This window comes from Dryobates pubescens, chromosome 2 (assembly GCF_014839835.1).
Source record: "Dryobates pubescens isolate bDryPub1 chromosome 2, bDryPub1.pri, whole genome shotgun sequence".
In the NCBI taxonomy this organism is placed as follows: domain Eukaryota; kingdom Metazoa; phylum Chordata; class Aves; order Piciformes; family Picidae; genus Dryobates; species Dryobates pubescens.
In genome coordinates, this window is record NC_071613.1 from 58,203,249 (window position 1) to 58,224,714 (window position 21,466).

Consider the following 21,466-nt stretch of genomic DNA (forward strand, 5'->3'; position numbering starts at 1 on the left):
CCAGGGAGGTGGTGGAGTTGCCGTCCCTGGAGGTGTTCAAGGGGAGATTGGACGTGGCACTTGGTGCCATGGTCTAGTTGTGAGGTCTGTGGAGACAGGTTGGACTTGATGATCCTTGGGGTCTCCTCCAACCTTAGTTAGTTACTGTGAAGTCACAGCAAGCTCAAGATACCCCACTGAGCAATCACTCAAATGATCGGTCATCCTGAGCTGCTGCTCTTTCCAGCTGTACTGAGAAGCTGAAATTTGTCTGCTTGGTCTGTAGAGAGTTCTTGAATGAAGATGATAAAATCATGATGATGTGGCACTTGGTGCCATGGTTTAGTAATCATGAGGTCTTGGGTGACAGGTTGGACTTGACGATCTTTCAGGTCTTTTCTGACCTTGCTGATTCTATGATTCCATGAATTGTTCTGGGTTAGACTTAGGACATGCTCAGGTGTCTGCAGCACCTGGAGTGGTTATGCACCATCAACTGCTTACCAAGTTAGACATTCATAGACCAGTGCAGAATTAACTGGGTATTAAAGCTCACTTATAACAACAAATATTAATATCTGTTTCTTAACAAGATACAAAAATACTGAGCTAAACTAAGTCACGTGTAAGTATGAAAAACATTATTTCAGCTGTTAACAGCTTGTGCCAGGCAGTTTGCTTGGATCAAGAAGTTAACTCACGGCTCGATCACTATTGCACTCATGTTGTTATTAAAAAGCACCTTCCCATCTCTTTCTTCACTGCATGCAGGCTTTCTTAACTCTTCCATTACCTGACGCTTTAGTTCAGGAGGAGCGGTTTTAGAAAAGTCACAAGTAGTTGTCAGGAAATCTAGCAACAGCTCTCCATCCTTGTTCCCCTCAGTAAAGCAGCTTGTTATGTCCAAGTGGGATGGGAGCTCCTGGACCTGATAGTTCATCCCAGCTGAATCCAGAATCCTTTTGATGTCATCAGAGGAGATGTAAGTGCAGAGACCTTCTAAAGGGAAGGAAGTTTCATACTTCCTCCACAGCCTTTTCCAGCCACTGTTTTCTGAGAGACAAACCACCAGAAAAATGCTCAGGAATCAGGAAAATCACCATTTGAAGAAATTTCTGATTATCTGGGGGTTTTAGCAGTTGTTCTAGTTATGAATAGGATCTCTCCAGAGCAGGGATGTATACTGAGGCATGATGGCCACAGCTACCTCCTTTGTTCTGTGCCTCAAGAGTTGGGGGCTGCTGGAGGGGATGGACACGTTACCTACCCCGGAGCTCCAGCACCTCCCACCTAGCCACCAGCTGAGGCCAAAGCAGTTCAGTGAACTGAATTCTTCCCCCTTCTGCTCCCAACCTGCTACATTCCTCTGCTTCATGCACACAGAAAATTTCTCACAAGGACATCTCTACAATCCACATACTGAATATGAGCTATTGAGTGCCATTTCTTGTTTAAAACTACTGCCTAGATTTCAGCTGCCTGATCTCCTTCTATGCCCAGGTGACTGCCTGCTGGATGTGGGGCAGGCTGTGGATGTAGTCTGCCTGGACCTCAGCAAGGCCTTTGACACCGTCCCCCACAGCAAACTCCTGGCCAAGCTGTCAGCCCCTGGCTTGGATGGGAGCACACTGCGATGGGTTAGGAACTGGCTGGAGGCTGAGCCCAGAGAGTGGTGGTGAATGGTGCCACAGCCAGCTGGCAGCCAGGCACCAGTGGTGTGCCCCAGGGATCAGTGCTGGGCCCCATGCTCTTTAACATCTTTATTGATGATCTGGACGAGGACATCGAGTCCATCATCAGTAAATTTGCTGACGACACCAAGCTGGGGGCAGGAGTTGATCTGCTGGAGGGTAGAGAGGCTCTGCAGAGGGACCTGGACAGGCTGGGCAGATGGGCAGAGTCCAAGGGCAGGAGATTGAACACATCCAAGTGCCAGGTTCTGCACATTGGCCACAACAACCCCATGCAGTGCTACAGGCTGGGGTCAGAGTGGCTGAGAGCAGCCAGGCAGAAAGGGACCTGGGGGTAGTGGTTGATAGTAGGCTGAACATGAGCCTGCAGTGTGCCCAGGTGGCCAAGAAGGCCAATGGCATCCTGGCCTGCATCAGGAACAGTGTGGCCAGCAGGAGCAGGGAGCTCATTCTGCCCCTGTACACTGCACTGGTTAGGGCACACCTTGAGTCCTGTGTCCAGTTCTGGGCCCCTCAGTTTAGGAAAGATGTTGAGTTGTTGGAAGGTGTCCAGAGAAGGGCAACAAAGCTGGGGAGGGGTCTGGGGCACAGCCCTGTGAGAAGAGGCTGAGGGAGCTGGGGTTGCTTAGCCTGGAGAAGAGGAGGCTCAGGGGTGACCTTATTGCTCTCTACAACTACCTGAAGGGAGGTTGCAGCCAGGTGGGAGTTGGTCTCTTCTCCCAGGCAACCAGCACCAGAACAAGAGGACACAGTCTGAGGCTGTGCCAGGGGAGGTTTAGGCTGGAGGTTAGGAAGAAGTTCTACACAGAGAGAGTAAATGCCCTGGATGTGGCACCATTCACCACCACTCTCTGGGCTCAGCCTCCAGCCAGTTCCTAACCCATCGCAGTGTGCTCCCATCCAAGCCAGGGGCTGACAGCTTGGCCAGGAGTTTGCTGTGGGGGACGGTGTCAAAGCCTTGCTGAGGTCCAGGTAGACTACATCCACAGCCTGCCCCACATCCAGCAGGCAGTCACCTGGGCATAGGAGGAGATCTTCTCCTGTTCCTTCACTTAAAAATGGTTGAGCTACACTTGAGCTTCATTGAAACACTCATTACCAGTAAACTGTCTTTCTGCTCTGTGAAATATGTGGGGTACCCTATCATATTTTCCGTGCAGTTGTATGGGTGGAGACAAGGCTGAGATGCAGAGACCCTGGGATGAAGGTGTGCTGTCCTTGCAGCCTTCAGCCTTTGCTCCCATCATGCTCACATGCTCGTTGGGCATGGGCAGTGAAAAGGCTGTGTCTCATCCCAAGCAGATCTTCCTAGTAGTGCCATAAGGACCTTTTGGTTGTGTACTCTTAGCAAAGAATGAGGAAGTAAAAGGTTCCTGCACCACCACAGTCACCTCCAGAAGTAAGCCCATGCCAAGCCCATGTTTGTGCATGCACCTCTTCTCAAGGGGTATTCTGCAAAGAAAACCATCTGGGTAAGTTGAAACCTCCCCAGATGTGCTTTCCCTTCTCTGTTTTCCCTGAGCCTGGATATCTGATTCAGCATTTCTGCTATAAATGATTTGTAAAGGGATCACCCAGGATGACTGGACAGGATGAAAATACTTTGAGCCTAATGAGCAGCTCTTGAGAGTTGTGACTATAAATCTCCGTAACTACTAAAACAAGTTGCTTGGCAGTTTTGCAAATGCTTCATCTGCAAACAGTTATTTATAGTCAAATAAACAGTTTGGTGTTTAGAAGAGGGGCTACAACATTTTCTTTCACCTGGCGGAAATTGAATGCAGAGAACTAATTGTAGAAAATGTGCTGGTGTCAGTGTGGTGTGACTCAGTGCCAGCTCTGAGCCCAGTAATTATACACTACCTGAACGCAGCTTTATTGTAATAGCTCTCCACAGGCTCAGCATCTGGCACTGCTTTTGTTTTCAAGGCCATGTAAACACCTTCTCTAAAATATGTTAAAACCAGCAGCACACAGCACATGCCACTCGCCTGCTCTCGGGGCAGGGGTGGAGCAGGAGGGATTGCAGCCCTCACCGACTGACCAAGCTCTCTCCTATCGATGCTGTTCCCAGACTGTTTTCTAATTAACACATCCTAATGTGATTGTGCTGGAGATGACATTACCTTCATTTTTGGAAATGAGCTTTGTGCTGCTTATCTTTGAGCAGCTCTTTTTGCTTCAGTGCTCATTTTCACAGCACTTCTTTCTCCCCCTCTCTATACTTTCCTTTCTCCTTCCTTTCCTCTCTGCTATTCTGAGCCTTACTGCTCTCTCCCATTTTCTTTCTGGCCCCAGCAATTTCTGCTCCACCAGAAAACAGCATTGCCTGGCCGTCACTTTTAGTGACTTCAGATTTTGAGGTATGTTAATTTTGAATAGACACATTGCTCCCTGTATTGACATTTTATGAATATCCAGAGGGACAGCTTAAGCAACCGGAAGAGTTTCAATTAACTATAAGCAGGCAATCAGCAATCATCTCAGTCTCACAGTATAACTAAGGTTGGAAGAGACCCCAAGGATCATCAAGTCCAACCTGTCTCCACAGACCTCACAACTAGACCATGGCACCAAGTGCCACGTCCAATCTCCCCTTGAACACCTCCAGGGACGGCGACTCCACCACCTCCCTGGGCAGCACATCCCAATGACAAACGACTCGCTTGGTGAAGAACTTTCTCCTCACCTCAAGTCTAAACCTCCCCTGGCACAGCTTGAGACTGTGTCCCCTTGTTCTGGTGCTGGTTGCCTGGGAGAAGAGACCAACCCCCTCCTGTCTACAACCACCTTTCAGGTAGTTGTAGAGGGCAATGAGGTCACCCCTGATCCTTCTCTTCTCCAGGCTAAACAACCCCAGCTCCCTCAGCCTCTCCTCACAGGGCTGTGCTCAAGGCCTCTCCCCAGCCTTGTTGCCCTTCTCTGGACACGCTCAAGTCTCTCGATGTCCTTCTTAAACTGAGGGGCCCAGAACTGGACACAGTACTCAAGGTGTGGCCTAACCAATGCAGAGTACAGGGGCACAATGACCTCCCTGCTCCTGCTGGCCACACTATTCCTAATACAGGCCAGGATGCCCTTGGCCCTCTTGGCCACCTGGGCACACTGCTGGCTCATGTTTAGGCGGGTGTCAATCAGCACCCCCAGGTCCCTCTCTGTTTGGCAGCTCTCCAGCCACTCTGACCCCAGCCTGTAGCACTGCATGGGGTTGTTGTGGCCAAAGTGCAGCACCTGGCACTTGGACTTGTTAGATGCCATCCTGTTGGACTCCATCCATCTGTCCAGTCAGTCGAGGTCCCTCTGCAGAGCCTTTCTACCCTCTGACTAACATTTATTCCTAACTTGGTGTCATCTGCAAACTTGCTGATGACTGACTCAACCCCCTCATCCAGATCATCAATGAAGATGTTAAAGAGCATGGGGCCCAGCACTGATCCCTGGGGGACGCCACTGGTGACTGGCCGCCAGCTGGATGTGGCACCATTCACCACCACTCTCTGGGCTCAGCCTCCAGCCAGTTCCTAACCCAGCACAGATTGTTGTGGTCCAAACCATGAGCTGACAGCTTAGCCAGCAGATTGCTGTGGGGGACGGTGTCAAAGGCCTTGCTGAAGTCCAGATAGACTACATCCACAGGCCTCCCCACATCCACCAGACGGGTCACCTGATCATAGAAGGAGATCAGGTTGGCCAGGCAGGACCTGCCCTTCCTAAACCCATGTTGGCTGGACCTGAGCCCTTGGCCATCCTTCAGGTGCAGTTACTGCCGCCAGGATAATCTGCTCCATCACTTTCCCTGGCACTGAGGTCAGGCTGACTGGTCTGTAGTTTCCAGGTTCCTCCATCCGTCCCTTCTTGTGGATGGGGACCACATTGGCCAGTTTCCAGTCATCTGGGACCTCTCCAGTGAGCCAGGACTGGAGGAAAATGATGGAGAGCGGCCTGGCCAGCTCATCTGCCAGCTCTCTCAGCACCCTAGGATGGATCCCATCCGGTCCCACGGACTTATGGGTGTCCAAGTGGCTCAGCAGGTCCCGGACTAATTCCTCATGGATTTCTGGGGCATTACACTGCTCCCCGACCCTATTACCCAGCTCAGGAGGCCACTCATCCTGGACTCCTACCTTGCTGTTAAACATCGAGGCAAAGAAGGCGTTCAGGACCTCAGCCTTTTCCTCATCTTCGGTCACCACGTTCCCCTCCAGGTCCAGTAAGGAGTGGAGGTTCTTCTTGCCCTTCTTTTTAGCATTGATATATTTGTAAAATTGCTTTTTATTGTCTTTCACAGAGGTGGCCAGCTTCAGTTCCAACTGGGCCTTTGCCTCTCTAATTTTATTCCTACATAATCTGACCACTTCCTTGAACATGCCTGGAGAAGCCTTCCCCTCCTTCCAAAGGAACACATCCAAGTGCCGGGTTCTGCACATTGGCCACAGCAACCCCATGCAGAGCTACAGGCTGGGGTCAGAGTGGCTGGAGAGCAGTCAGGCTGAGAGGGACCTGTGGGTGCTGGTTGATGGTAGACTGAACATGAGCCTGCAGTGTGCCCAGGCAGCTAAGAGGGCCAATGGCATCCTGGCCTGCATCAGGAACAGTGTGGCCAGCAGGAGCAGGGAGGTCATTCTGCCCCTGTACACTGCACTGGTTAGGCCGCACCTCGAGTCCTGTGTCCAGTTCTGGGCCCCTCAGTTTAGGAAGGAGGTTGACTTGCTGGAACGAGTCCAGAGAAGAGCAACAAAGTTGGTGAGGGGTTTGGAACATAAGCCCTACGAGGAGAGGCTGAGGGAGCTGGGGTTGCTTAGCCTGGAGAAGAGGAGGCTCAGGGGTGACCTTATTGCTCTCTACAACTACCTGAAGGGAGGTTGTAGACAGACAGATGTTGGTCTCTTCTCCCAGGCAAGCAGTACCAGAACAAGAGGACACAGTCTCAGGCTGCACCAGGGGAGGTTCAGGCTGGATGTTAGAAGAAGTTCTACACAGAGAGAGTGATTGCCCATTGGAATGGGCTGCCTGGGGAGGTGGTGGAGTCACCATCACTGGAGGTGTTCAGGAGAAGACTTGATGGGGTGCTTGGTGCCGTGGGTTAGTTGTTTGGGTGGTGTTGGATTGGTTGATGGGTTGGACGCGGTGATCTTGAAGGTCTCTTCCAACCTGGTTTATTCTATGTATTCACAGAATGTATTCTATTCTGTGATACAGCCTCTTTTTTTCCCTTAAATCCTTCAGGAGCTGCTTGTCCATCCAGGCCAGTCGCCTTCCCCGCCAGCTCATCTTTCGGCACATGGGAACCGCCAGTTCCTGTGCCTTCAAGAGCTCCTGTTTGAACTAGGTCCAACCCTCCTGGACCCCTCGGTTCATGAGGGTTGGTACCCAGGGAACTTTACAAATAAGTTTCTTAAAGAGGCTGATGCTGTGATCCATTCTCATTCAGCCAAAGAACAAGAACAGTATCTTACATCATTTGAAATACAGGTTTCTTGTAGGGAAATGCTTGAAGACACTTTAAACCAAAAACGTTTTGGAGATTAAATAAATTCAGGTCAGGTCAGTGTCACTTGTTTGTGGATGCTTCATGATCACACAAAAAAGGGAACTTCGTCAAACACATGCCAGTTTGCAGTCATGACCAAACTGAATGAAAAGTTAAGCTTAAACCTCTGAACAAATAACACAACATTGCTGATAAAACTGTCAGGTGTGGCTGTTTACACAACTAAAATGTCCACAGCTTTGTAAGGCAAATTAGAGGCTTTCTGGGCTGAAATTAGACCCTACCATTGCAGTCTCTGTAGGTACCTTCCCCACAGCATTCAAAGGCTGTTGTTTACTCTTTTGCCTTTTCCTGCTGGACTGACCACAGAGCACCTCTTTGACATCTGAAACAGCCTAAGAATGCTGTTCTCCACCCAAAATGGCTAATATTAGGGAAATGGGTAGATTGAGAAGCAAATGAACCATACGTGCTCCAACACCTGCTGTATGGCATGAATGAGCCCTGGCATAGCTGTTCGCATGATGCCTCGAGTCTCCAGGAGCACAACAACATGGTGCCCAGCCTGAAAAGCCGTTTGCAGGAAATAGCAGAGGCTGAAGGAGCGCCTGCGGGTGATAAACGCGAGACAGAGCCTCTTGCCCGACTCAGGGCTATCTGCTGCTGTCCATCATTGACCAGGCTGTAGGATGGGGAAGGGCAAGAAAAAGGCATTTTGTGCCCATCAGTTTGCTGGCTCACAGAGCCTTCAGCTGTGCCATCTGCAGCACAGAGCTGCACAGATGTAGACAGCCAGCAGATTTCAGTGGATGTAGATGAGTGGACACCATTTGCTAGACAGCCAGTACACCTCTATAGGTGGCTAAGGAAGTTTGAAGTAAAAACATGCATTGGCTTATAGCTGCTCTGTGTTGAACCAAGAGGAAGCCCAGAGGTCCATGCAGCCCTTGCCCAGCTGAGCAGCACTGCTGGAGCAGCTCTCACCTGAGCCTACAATAATGAGGAGCCTCGCCTGGGTTTCCAGGGAGCTGTGGAAATATTGGATAGTTGCTGGGATGTCTTTCACATAATACAGCACCTGGAAAAAGCAGAGATGCGGTCCTGGTGAATATTGTACCTGGTACTTGTAGGTAAAGGAGACCAGACTGGGGCAGTCTTGTCAGAGGAGCAGCAGGACCATAAGACACCTTAGCACAGGTCCAGGCAGTGGGCTCATGCTGTGAGCTCAGGGCTGTCACCTGCTTCTCTGCTCTCTGGCTCTCTCAGGACCAAGCTCATTCCTTCGTTAAACCGAAATAAAGACATTTGCCTTTCTCAGCACTGAAGATAACTTGCAATGGCTTCTGTAAAGTTGGAAACACATAGGCAGTTTCATGGAGAGGACAAGGAGCTTTGAGAACATGGGCTAAAACGTACTTCTAGTTAACTGCCTCCCACAGCCTGGTTAACAGGACTGCTGTGCTCAGAGCTGCTTTGCTGTAACTCATCTTTCATTTTTGCAGTTCCTTTATGCTTAAGTACTTCAAAATTCCAGGGAAATAAACTCAGGCTTCTTCCCTTTAGACTGGCTAATGAGGTTACACACTTCCTGCACACTTGTAGCAGCTAAATCTTTGACTAATTACTTTGCAGAGACCTTTACCTGGATCATGTGAATGAAGTCCCATTTTTTAGACTTCTTTTCTGTGTTCATTTGACTTTCAAATTCATAAGATGTCTCCTTATGCCAGGTAAACTTTACATTCTCAAGGTCTGACATCTTAGCCACATGCTCTGAAATACAGGAGAAAGCAGGACAGACTTATGTCAATTGCAAATTCAGGACCAATTTCCATTCAGGACTTTAATACATACAAAAGTCATATTTAAGTAGGGAGTCTTGATACCAGTTTAACACAGCAGTTGAATTTTTAAGACTTTGGGTTTGTGTGTGAGAAAGGAACAGCCTTCCAGTACCTGAAAGAGGCCCACAAGAAAGCTAGGGGAGGAGTTTTTACAAGGGGTTATGATAGGACAAAAAGGAATGGATCAAAGCTTGAGGAGAGCAAATTTAGACTGGAGATTAGAAAGGGATTTTTTTGCAGTGAGGGTGACAAGACACTGGAGCAGGTTGGCCAAGGAGTTCGTGGATGCTGCCTCCCTGGAGGTGTTCAAGGGCAGGTTGGATGAGACGTTAAGCAACCTGGGCTAGTTCAAGGTGTCCCTGAGGAAAGCAGAAAGGTGGAGAAGAGGATTCAGGGAATAAGTTGTTCTGAGGGCTTGGCTCATCACTGCATTTTTTTGCCTTCTATGGGAGCAAAACCAAGAGAGAATTTCATAGTTTAGGGGATGCTGGAATACTAATGTCCATCTGCTGGCATACGGAGCTCATCTCACTGCACTCCTGCCTGGCATCAGGGATTGCTCCAGGACAAACCCAGCCCTGGAGTGATTCCTGTGCTTCACTGGAGATAACATACACTTCAAAGTTAGATGGCCCAAAGGCAGACTGAGCCTTAGCTACAGAACATGTCCATGATTTGCTAAAACCAGTGCCTTTACACCACTAACCACAATTAGGACATACCCACATCAGACAGAGAAATGCCCCATCAGTGCTTATCTCCACTCTTTTATGGTTGGAAATGGGCCACCCCTTTCAGACTGCTATTCTGTTCACTTCCATTTATCAGTCACTGGCCCCAGGACTTGCAGTTGGGATTTAATTTGCTCTTTTAAACTCAGGACTTATTCAGCAACAGTTCAAGTCACCATCACAAATAATCTGGTGGAGTCTGGTTCACTTCGATTGCAAGGAGACACTAGAAAGAAAACTGAATTGCTTGCCAGGGTGGGCTTTTGAAGCCAAAATTTCAGAAAGGGGAAACTCATTCTTCTTATGGTAAGTTTCTGCCCAAAGGTTCATCTGAAACCACAACATATCATCCTAACCATTTTGAAAAGTTTTCCTTAATTTTCTGCTGAATTCAACCCAGACTCTTGTCTGGGTCAGAAGCTGCTTGTGTGGCTTTAACAGATGCCATCAAAACTGAACTGCCTGCCTTTGTGCCACGCAGGCAGTGGCAGCACAGCTCAGCTGTGGGGCCACCAACACTCCAACCATGCTCACCAAGGGATTTCACCTGCACACAAACCAGGAATAAAGGAAAGCCACATCCTGGACAAGCAGCTTTGAGGAGAGCCTCTGTCATATGACAACCTACGAGAAACCTCAGTTTGTCATCACTGCATGTCCCAGTGTGAAGTTCCTCTTGTGAGCATGGCTTCTCCTTCCCAAGGAGAAAGTATCTGGTTGGGCAGAAAAACATAAGTACTGAATCCTCAGAGGCACAGATAATGTTTCTAATTCTCCCTGGAAAAACTTAAGGCTTGGTAACCTCATTAATGATACCTACTGGGGACATGATTAATTACCAAATCAAGTTTAAAGAAAAAGTTCAGATGAATATTTCATTTGTAGTTTAGCATAAAACTTAAAATAAGGACAACGACTTACATCTCCCTCAACTCTCTTCCACACACTGCAGCAGGATGGGACTGCTGGGTGGCAGGCTAGGGGGCCCGCTAGGCGGATTCAACACAAATCCAGTCTCTCATAGCTGCAGTCCATGGCCAGAGAGCACAGCAATGCTATGTGCAAGTGCCCAACCTCTCCTGTAAACAGGGCAAATGTTCTACTGCCCATTCTTCACCATCTCAGCCTGAAGCGATGTAAAACCTCCTGGGATTTTTGCATGAGCCATCTTTCCAAAGATCAGGTCCATGTAATACAGAGACAGATACTAAACAGCTTGTGATTCCTGGAAGCCTTTGTGCTTCCAGTGACTCTGAACCCCCAAGCCCCTCCACTGCAGAGAGAAAGGGGTTGCTACTATTTATAATCCAGAAATAGTTTTTCTTTTGACTTCCACAAGTTGCTTTATACTGGAAATGTGTCCTTTTTAATGACTTGAGTAAGAGTTGGAGATTTACAGGGTGGTTTTGCCGTCTGCACTCTGCTTTGGAGCATTTCCAATGATGTAGACTGCTGATGAGGTTCCTTCATTACTGCCACATCCATTCAGCAGCCACCTTCTGGCATGGGCTGCTCATCCTGTACAGTGTAGATGGTGTTGCTTCCAGACCTGGCCATAATTACCTGACAAGATAAAGCCTGGTAGGTATTAATCCAGCGCTAATCAAACTGTGGATTGATATTTAATGCTTACTTTGTAGGGCAGGTCAACCAACCCTCCCTCCCCGCTAACATTCAGTCCTCCTTGGAAAATGCTTGGTTTTCCTTCACGGATATTGCTCAGACCTTTGGGCTGGTAGAGGGAAACAAGCTCTAAGCCACAGAACTCTCTGCAAAAGTCTGTCCTGTTTCTTTTGCTTTCCTTTCCATGCTTTCTGATTCAAAAGATGGTGACTAATTCAGGGCAGCACTGTGAGGTTTAGCTGTTTGTTACTGGGAAAGGATTTTTAAGATATGCAAGAATTACCACGAGACACTAAAATGGTCCCTTTGATGCTGGAGAAGGATCCTGATCCAGTGCAATATGAAGGAGAAAAACTTTCTGAAGTGTGGGGATTTTACTCTGTTCCCATGCAATCACCCATCGGTTCCCACCTTGAGTAGCTCTTAAAGTCTGCCTAGCCCAAGCATTTGCCACACATCCTTTGCAGTCTGAGAGACTAAGATTTTAATGAGGCCGAACACTGTTCAGAAGCAATGCTGGCACAGCAGCGTAATATCACTTCTTTATCTTTCAAGAGCCAATATTGACAAGAAAGAATTTGAATGTGGGGTCATCTAATGTCATTCAACCCTTTTTAATATATTTGTCATACTCGATGTAAATTTAATTTGCTTAGTGGAGAAATACCTTTGTACATTGTGATTTGGCCACCGCTTGGTTCTATCACTTCATTGTTGATGGAAACCCCTGGATATCTGGCTTGTACTTTGGAGAGGATCAGCAGGTCAATCTCACCTAGGGAAGCAGGAGACATAAATACGAGACGAAAGCAAAGTTTAGGCAGATGTCATCTCCATTATCATCACATCCCCAGTTCTGAAGCCTGACACTTGTCCTTCATGTACGGAAAGTGTACCACACAGATACATGCAGCTGCCTTGTATTCTCACCTGATTGCTGCTGGAGGTTTAGCTCAAGGATTTGAGAAACAGGTAAATCTCAGTTCCCACTATCTTAATTCCTCCCCTGTGACTACCACCATCGGTGCCAAGGGGAACCCAGACATGGGCCTGCACATGGCTTGACTCCATATTTTCTGGACATAGCCTCACCTCACAGCAGAAATCCTAAATGACTCTGATGGCTCTGGTTCTGGTGGTCCCACGTCACCAGCAAACCTGCCATGATTTCTTAGGGGCCAAGCACCTCACTGGTGGGTGAGAGAATGTGTGTTGACACTGCTACCAGGAGCAGCACTCGTGTCTGTCTGTCCTTAGTGCCCTGGGACCTTTTCCCTGAGTATGATGAGCAGCACACCCTTTGCATGTCTTTGTCCAGCCCTGCTCATGGGTGGCCCATTTGTTTCATAATTCTATCCACAGCCTTAACCGACTTCACTTAGCTCTTTTGTATGCAAACAAGAGTCCTGAGGCACTTTGCAGTGGAATCAGTGGCAGCTTGCATTATCAACTGTTTGGCAATCAGGCCCTCGAATTATTTAAACTCTCCAACACAATTACCTGTTAAAGGCTACCGATATGTTCACCATTAAGTTTCTCATTAAACATTTGATGGAAGGGGATAGTTTATAGCTTTGTGGCAGCATTGATGACTTCCATGGTTTTTAACGGTACAGAGTCTGAACTTAATAAGGCAGCTGCTGTAAGCAAAGGCAAGCTCTGTGGAGGGGGACTGCAGTGGGATATGATGCTACATTAAATGCTTTGCTTGTCTCCTGAGGTGGAAAAGCAGAAAGGAAACACCTTCCTTCCCTGTCCCCTCTCTGCAAATCATAGGGTCAGGTGGGTCCAGGGCAGCAGCTCTGTCACTGCCTTCTGTCACTGCCAGGGTCAGCGGAGGGGATTTGGGAATTTGCTCCCCCATCACTTCCCACAACGGGAACAAGCCAACAAGAAGCACGGTTTGGGGAATTTGGGGCCTTTTTATACCAGAAAACGAGCTTTGCTTTCACATTATTGTCCAACATATTCATCAGTTTCCTGGATGAAAGGGACAGTGTGTACCCTCAACAGCTTTGCTGATGACACGAAACTGGTGCCTGACACACCATCAGGCTGTGCTGCCATTCAGCAAGGCCTGAGCAGACTGGAGAGTTGGGTGGAGGAGCCTAGTGAAGCTCAACAAGGGCAGGTGTAGGGTCCTATACCTGGGGAGGAATAACCCCATGCATCAATACAGATTAGGGGTTGACCTGCTCTGCAGAGAAGGACCTGGGAGTCCTGGTGGACAAGCAGCTCACCATGAGCCAGCAGTGTGCTCTTGTGGCAGAGGCAGCAAACGGTGAATTAAAAACATGTGACCAGCAGGTTTGAGGGAGGTTCTCCTCCCCCTCTACTCTGCCCTCCTAAAATTGATTAATCTGAAGTATTGTGTCCAAATTTGGGCTCCTCAGTTCAAGAGAGACAGGGAAATACTGGAGAAAGTCCAGTGGAGAGCTACAAAGATGACGAAGGAAGCTGAAGCACCCTTCTTTCAAGCAGAGGCTGAGACTTGGTGCTGTTTAGCCTGGAGAAGATTGAGAGATCTTCTCAATGTTGATTAATAGCTAAAAGACAGATGTAAAGAGTATGGGGCCAGAATCTTTCCAGTGGTGCCCAGGTCAAGGAGCAACAGGCACAAAATGTAGCACATGAAGTTCTATCTGAACGTGAGGAGAAACTTCTGCCTGGACACGTTCCTGTGCAACCTGACCTTATTACTCTCTACAACTACCTGAAGGGAGGTTGTAGACAGACGGATGTTGGTCTCTTCTCCCAGGCAAGCAGTACCAGAACAAGAGGACACAGTCTCAGGCTGCGCCAGGGGAGGTTCAGGCTGGATGTTAGGAAAAAGTTCTATACAGAAAGAGTGATTGCCCATTGGAGTGGGCTGCCTGGGGAGGTGGTGGAGTCGCCATCACTGGAGGTGTTCAGGAGGAGACTTGACGGGGTGCTTGGTGCCGTGGGTTAGTTGCTTGGGTGGTGTTGGATTGGTTGATGGGTTGGACGCGGTGATCTTGAAGGTCTCTTCCAACCTGGTTTATTCTATGTATTCTATGTATTCTATCTAGGTGAACCTGCTTTAACAATAGGGGTTGGACTAGGTGATTTCCAGAGGTTCCTTCCAACCCCTGACATTCTGTGAGTCTATGATTATTGATTCAATGTCCATCATGTTAATTTTTCAGTAACCAGTTTAGAGAGTTAAATACCTCACTAACTAAAGTGTTCTTGTTAAAACCTTTTGGTTTTGGTTTTGTTTGGAGAGCGATGTTCCTACTTCTCAGTCTGTCTGGTTCAGAACCATTGTCCACCGTTCACAATTATGTGTACTTCTTAGGAGAGATTGACAAAGCTGAGGTTAGTCTTTGGAGATGGCACAACTAAAGCATTTAAACGAAACTGACTAAATGCAAAACGTAAGTTTGATGACCTAACAGGCAGAGTGGAATCACAAACAACAGGCTTTAGTTAGGGGGCACTTGAGCAAGAAGCAGCCACTTGACGTCATTGTTTTTCCACCCAGTGAGCTTCTCGTAAGAGATGTATTTCTTCTGATTTCTCCTGGACTACTTCTGCAGCTTATATTCAGCTTTGGTTTTTGGGGGGACAGTAGCTCCAGGAACAGGTTGTGCATTGCTGTAGGCAGCAAATATCTACAGGCAAAGCAGAGGTCAGCTGAGGCTGTCGTGTAGCACATCAGGGGGCAGCAGTGATGGGGAGTTACCCCCTCTGTAAATAGTTGCAAGGGAGAATAATTACAATTCTGAGGAATGTGAGATGTTACAGTGCTGCTGGGGGTTTTGTTTGGTTCTCTGGGGGTGTTTTGTTGTTTTGTTTTTCACAAAAATGCTTTGGGGCAGTTGAAGCCTCTCTCTGCCTTCACGGAGGCCTCTCACGGAGAACATAGACGAATGAAGACATTTTCAGACAATGTGGCCACACAGCAGTGAATGCATAGCATTATTTAAGTTCATAGCACACCTGCTCCACCACCAACACTGAGAATATTGATTGTAGACTTCCCATTTCCAATACTGAAAAAAATTAGGTGTACGTTGTAAAAGAGCTACCCAGCAGTGAGTGCTACATCCATTTCATGCAGCGCCAGAGATGCCATGAAGGCTGAAGTCTGCAGGACAAAATCAAATGCAAGATGGACATGCACAAGCATGTCTGTGAGCTGGAAAGATGGATCACATTCAGAACTCTACTCTTTGGAGACTTCTGATTTCCACTTATTTTGACAGTTTGTAAAGGAGTTCTGTGTTTATTATGAATGCACACAAGCAGCACCACATACCTCTCCATGTCTGTGCTTTGAGGACCAGCGACCTCCCTGGGTCTAGACCAGCAGCTTAAAAGCCATTTGTAGAAGCTTTAGATTTTGGAAGATGGGAAGGAAGAGGGGACAGTGAAATACATTTGAAATCCCTTAGCAACACTTTGATAGATCCATGACACCCTGGCCACAGAGAAGGGCCTCCCTAGAACCAGGGTTTGAGCCCAGCTGCCTGCTGCCTGAGCCAGCCCAGAAAGTGAGGGGTTCAGCAAAAAGCACACACCAGCAAGCGAACCAGGAATGCTATTACAGGTGCAGGAGAGAGCCTAAATATTTACTGAGAATAGTACTTTACAAAGATTATTTCAGTTGAATTTCATGTTAGATGGCAACAGCTGTTACTGCATCTTTCACATGTTCAGGTTGATTTAGGGTAACCTGTATCTGCATGCAAGGAAACAATTCAGCCTTATCTCCTCACTGCTAGGCAGGCTCCATCCTGAAGAGCAGCTGTTCGGTGGTGTGTGTAAAGGAAATCTCCAGCCAAGCCCTATCAGAGACCTACAGGCGGGACTGCTGGTGGGGAACAGCAATCTGCCCCTTGCAGGCAGCCCCCTGAGCCTGGTTGAGCCTATTACCACCACAGGACCATGCCCCAGGCTCTCCTTCATCTCTCTGTGGCCACCTGCATGCTACCTTGCTATCACAGCTGGCAGCTGTGTCTCCAGGAACTCCCCCATGCTCTGGTGCTCGGTGGACTTGGCAAGGAAGACATTGAAAGATTGAACATATCTGGCATGGTTGGAGACCAAACCTTTCATGGGAGTTGCCATGCTGGGGGTTGGAAGGGTGCAGGAGCAGACAGGTTGTTCCCTGCAGCTCTTCTTTCAGACCTGGAGAAGGAATAAAAAAGACTGAAGGGGTAGCAGTCAGCATACACCTGGACTTTACTCCTCAGCCCTGCTACAGCACCTCAGAACACTTGAAAATGTGTTACGCAGTTCTGCAATAGAAACTGTAAATCAGGTCTGAGAAGTAAAAGGTAATAGATCATCTTCAATCTGCACAGCATTTTTCAACTCTGCTGACACAGGGCTCTGCTTAAAAACAGTAAAAGGGTCTTTAGATGGTTCTTAAACTAAAGACAAATTCCCCTACTTCTTGAAGCTATGGAGAGGCTCCAAAGACTTGGTCTAGATTAGAAGAAAGTGCAGCACACATCTCCAGGGATGCTGCAAATGTCTCTATCTGGTTTTTAATCTTTTGATGTTCTTAAAGGGAGTGTTAATGGTGGGCTGAAAACAATAAAAACCTTATAAACACCCTCTTTCTTCTTCTGTTTCCTCTGAAGCATGATTCCCATGGGGTAAGCAGTTTAATTCCTGAAAGCCATGTGATTTGGTGGAATGGATGTTGTGCTAAATGTGGTTGACACAGAGACGGGAGCAGGGAAGGCAGCGTGCTGCCAGGAAACATCAGGTTGTACCCTGAAGAGTGCACACAGACATGTTCATCCTCTCTTAAACTGCAGTTTAAGTCCATCAAGTCTTGTCTTGACTGGCAAGGAGAAAGAGGAGCCCTCTTCTTGTCATGGGTTCCATGCTTAAGGACCCCCACAATGTTTCTTATCAACTCCTCTGCCTTTCCTGCAGAGGTGACGTCCCAGCCACCTCTTACTAGTTTTATTGCTCCTTTCGAATGGTCTCCAGCCAAGCTCTGTTGTTGAAGTGCAGCCCCCTCCCACCTGCTGGCATCCCCTGGCTTCAGCACAGCCAGGACAGCTTCCCTCACCCCGTGGACCTCCCATGCTCCTTGCCTTCTGTCATGATCTAACCCCAGCTGACAAGAAAGCACCAGACAGGCACTTGGTCACTACTCCCATGGGGGAGTGGGGAGAAGAGTCAGAAAAAAAGTAAAACTGGTGGGTTGAGATAAGAATAGATTCATAACTTATATAAACTATAATAATAAAAGTAATATTGTAATGAAAAGCAACATAACAAAGAGAGAGGGAGAAATAATACCTGAGAAAGACAGTCCCCAAGCAGTGATCCTCCCCTCCTCAGCCACCTCCCCACAGTTTATGTGCTGAGCATGACAGGCTGTGGTAGGGAATATCCCTTAGGCTAGTTCAGGTCAGTTGTCCTGATTTTGCTCCCTCCCAGCTTCTTGTGCACATCCTGCAAAAGGGAGAAGTTCTTGGCATGTTGTTGGCCTTGCACTAAATCCACACCACAACATTATATGAGCTTCTAGGAGGAAAATTAACTCTACCCTAGCTGAAACCAGGACACCTTCTCTTGCGAGTGTGAGCACTGAAATACAAACTATGTGCTTGTGTGGGACTAGCTGTCCTGTTCCTTTGAATTAGAATTCTGTTCTCTGTAGTGATCAAGTCCCTCCCAGCTCCACATCAAATAACAGTTTCATCCCTGCTTCAAATCACGAGCAGAAGCATGAAAACGTATCAGGCTCTCGTTCACACTCATCATCACCTTCATCATCACCTCCCTTTCTGACAGCAGACTGCTGGTAACTTTTCTGTCTAATTACCCAACCAGTTTCTCACCCACCTGTCTCATTGAGGCCACGTCTTCCTTACTTGCTTATGAGAATGTCATGCAAGGTGTTGCCAACCCTGAAGTCCCTGCATGGGAGCATATCCTTCTCCTCTATACACTGTGACAGTTACACCACCATTAGAAACATGAGTCTTGCTCAGTTTCTCCCTGACATCATCCCATTGCCTGGACATCACCTTATTCTCTTCCAATTCCTCCTCAAAGGGCCATTTCTCATCATGTTGAGCTCTCCCCTTTTCAATAGTAAGGTACACACTGCTTGGCTTTGACCACTTTCTTTTGCTGCTCAAGCCAAAGAGAAAGTTATGACATGTTTTGGGTTTACATCCCATGAGCTACATCTCTTTGCATCCTACAAGACTCCTGCAGGAAGGTGCAGAGTGAAGACTGGCAGCAATACATGTTGCTACCAGAGCCATTAGATCAGTTAGCAAAGCCTGCTACTTGCTGGCCTTGGGTCAGTCCTGAAGGCCAGTGGTGACCTCCAGAACAGGACCCAAGGTGTGACATTCCACCAATATCACTGCCAAGGCAGACCCCACGACCCTCTCAGACAGTATGGATGCTTACAAGGGAAAAACCAGAAAACCTGAGTGTGTTGAAGAGCAGAGATGGAAAAGGCCTGGTAGCAAGTAGGGGGGAGATCTTTAAGAACCTTGCTGGGTCCCAGATGCTCATGAGGGTCAGTCAGAGTGACACAGGATGGTGACAGTCCCCCATGGCCACAAAGCTCTATCCACTGCTGCCTGCTTCAGTGGGCCTGGTCACGTTACTCGACAGAGGTGATCTGGCCCGTGCATTATACAAACAGACCAACAAGTTGTGGCTGAATTGACTCTGTGAGCTGAAGGATACAGCTCAGGCTCTCAGTGTGGTATCTGCTGCTCATGTCACTACCCACAGCCTCAGACTGACAACCTCGGGTCTCTTTCCCGGAAGAGCAATGCTTGAACCCCATCAAAATCCCAAGTAACTGGGAGAAATCAAGAATTTACTCTGCCAGAGGGTGTAGGGAATCAAACTCCTGGATGTACCTTGGGTGAGAATTACTCACTGCTAGCCCACCCTGAAAATAAAAGGGTACATTCCTTGTTTACCCACTCCTCTGCCCAACTTCTCACCTTCTACGTCCATATAAAGAGGCTTTGCCATTTGCCACTATCATATTTTATTACTTTCAATCTTGACAAAAAGTATTTTGCTGTTAATAAGGGACATTTAGATAATCAACCTTTTTCCTACCCTCCCTCTGCTTCCTGTGATTTAATTTGCCATGTCCTCTGCTTGGCAGTCTCCAATGAGCAGCTGAGATTCGTTTTCATACTAGGTGCAGTTCAAGGAATTTGTCTCATTCATTTTGTTATGCTTTTGGCTGTTTGAATCGGCCCCATTTATTTAATTAGGTGTTTTGCTGTTTGAACTGTGACCAGTTAACTTTAAAAATGAGTAAAGGGAGGGAAGAACAGGCTTTTGTTCTGAGTCAGGCTGATAGAAATGTTTGGATAATATTGCTGGCTTGGGCGCATCCCCTTGGGTGATAATGCCAAGTTATACATAGCTCCCTAAAAAGACTGAGGAGCTCAGAAACAGACTCTGTGTTTATGCTGCAGTTAAGTGACCCACCCCTGCTTTGTGCCGGCAGTAGCAGAATTAGACCTGCTTTAAACTCGCTGTAAAACCCTTTAGCCCTTCCCCATAAAGCCAGATAGCTAAGTGAGCGTGCCCTCAGCCCCAAACTACTTGCAGCAGGAGCTTGGGCTTATTAGCACAGGATTAGGTTTTACGGCTGAGTGGCCGCAAAACAGGGTCCCTCCTGGAGGAGAGGAACGGGTCTGACAAGCTGGTGCTCACCTGCGGCAGCCACACTTACTGTCGGCAGTCTGTGCTCCCGGGGCCACGGGCTCCCATGACGAGCTGCTGTCACACTGCTCGGGACAAGTTGGTGACCAGACGCCTTCCTGTAGCTGCTGCTACCCCACTCCCATGCTGCCACGTAGCAGCACGGGCGAGGTTTTGCTGCCTCGAAAAGGAGCAGGCAGTATCATAACCACATTAGGCAGCCGCTGCCTTCAGTTTAAACCCTGCGCATCAGGCACACCCAGCACTCTCTGCATGGTTCCTGCCAGCTGTCTCTCAAGACACACAGATTTCTATCAAGGTATGTGTCCTTGTGTGAGCTAGAAGAGAACTAATTCTGTCCAGTGACTTAACTCTTCACCTCAGGCTCTTCTCGCGCGCTGCGCTTGCTGCAGCCGACAGCACGTTCTGCAGACAGGCCTGTGTCCAGTGCTGGGAGCACTCTGTTTGTGGGGCTGCTACCGAGGCTGGCTGTGCAGAAAGGCTCTTGCTCGCACTTGCTCCTATGGAGACAAAGGGCACTGCTAAATCTTGGGTGCCACATTGAAGGTGCAGTAAGAAAGAGTTGACCTCTGTGGGGGGGAGGAGCAGACCCTAAGCTGATCAGCAAGGGATCTCATTCCACATAGCTCATACTTGATATAAAGCTCAGGGATCACAAGGGTCAAACCTTGTTGTCAATGGCCAGCATCCGAGGAGAACTCTGTCCGTTCCTGCCTTTGATCCCAGTTCCTGTGTTCCTGAATCCAGCTCCTGAGTCTCATTTGAGACTACCCCAGTGCCTGCAACAGCATCAGTGGTGTCAGTGACAGAATTGCCATCAGGGAATTTGGTTCCATATTGGGTTTATATATCTTTGTGTGTATTTCTCTCTCTCTCTTTTTTTTAATCAAAGCTAGTTTAGGGACTTGACCCCCACCCCTCAGGTACTGATAGACATTGATCAGATCCCTTTCAGCCTTCTCCTCTCCAGACTAAACAGCCCCAGGGCTCTCAGTCTCTCTCCATAGGGGAGATGCTCAAGTCCCATTATCATCCTCGTGGCTCTCCCTTGGACTCTCTCCAGCAGGTCTCTGTCTCTCTTGAACTGGGGAGCCCAGAACTGGACACAGCACACCAGGTGTGGTCTCAGCAGGGCAGAGCGGAGGGGGAGCAGAACCTCCCCAGCCCTGCTGGCCACACTTTTCTTGCTGCACCCCAGGATGCCATTGGCTCTCTTAGCCACCAGGGCACATTGCTGCCCCATGCAGAACTTGCTGCCCACAAGCACCCAAGAGCTTTCTCCATGGAGCTGCTTTCCAGCAGGGCAGCCTCTAACCTGTCCTGGTGCCTGCTGTTATCCCTCCCCAGATGCAGGACCCTGCACTTGTCCTTACTGAACTCCACGAGGTTTGCCTGCAGCCGGCT

The 21,466-nt window shown here is 48.2% G+C and overlaps 1 protein-coding gene across 1 annotated transcript; it reads right to left on the reverse strand.

Annotated features, from left to right (window-relative positions):
- Positions 1-664: 664 nt before the first annotated feature.
- LOC104306702 (histamine N-methyltransferase) lies at positions 665-16,507 on the reverse strand. The gene is made up of 6 exons (XM_009907698.2): positions 16,317-16,507; positions 15,323-15,375; positions 12,027-12,134; positions 8,804-8,934; positions 8,146-8,239; positions 665-1,032 (listed from the first exon to the last, which is right to left on the reverse strand). Exons 1-6 carry the CDS (start codon positions 16,451-16,453, stop codon positions 677-679), a joined length of 879 nt encoding a protein of 292 aa, XP_009906000.2. The 5' UTR covers positions 16,454-16,507; the 3' UTR covers positions 665-676.
- Between the last annotated feature and the right edge of the window lie 4,959 nt (positions 16,508-21,466).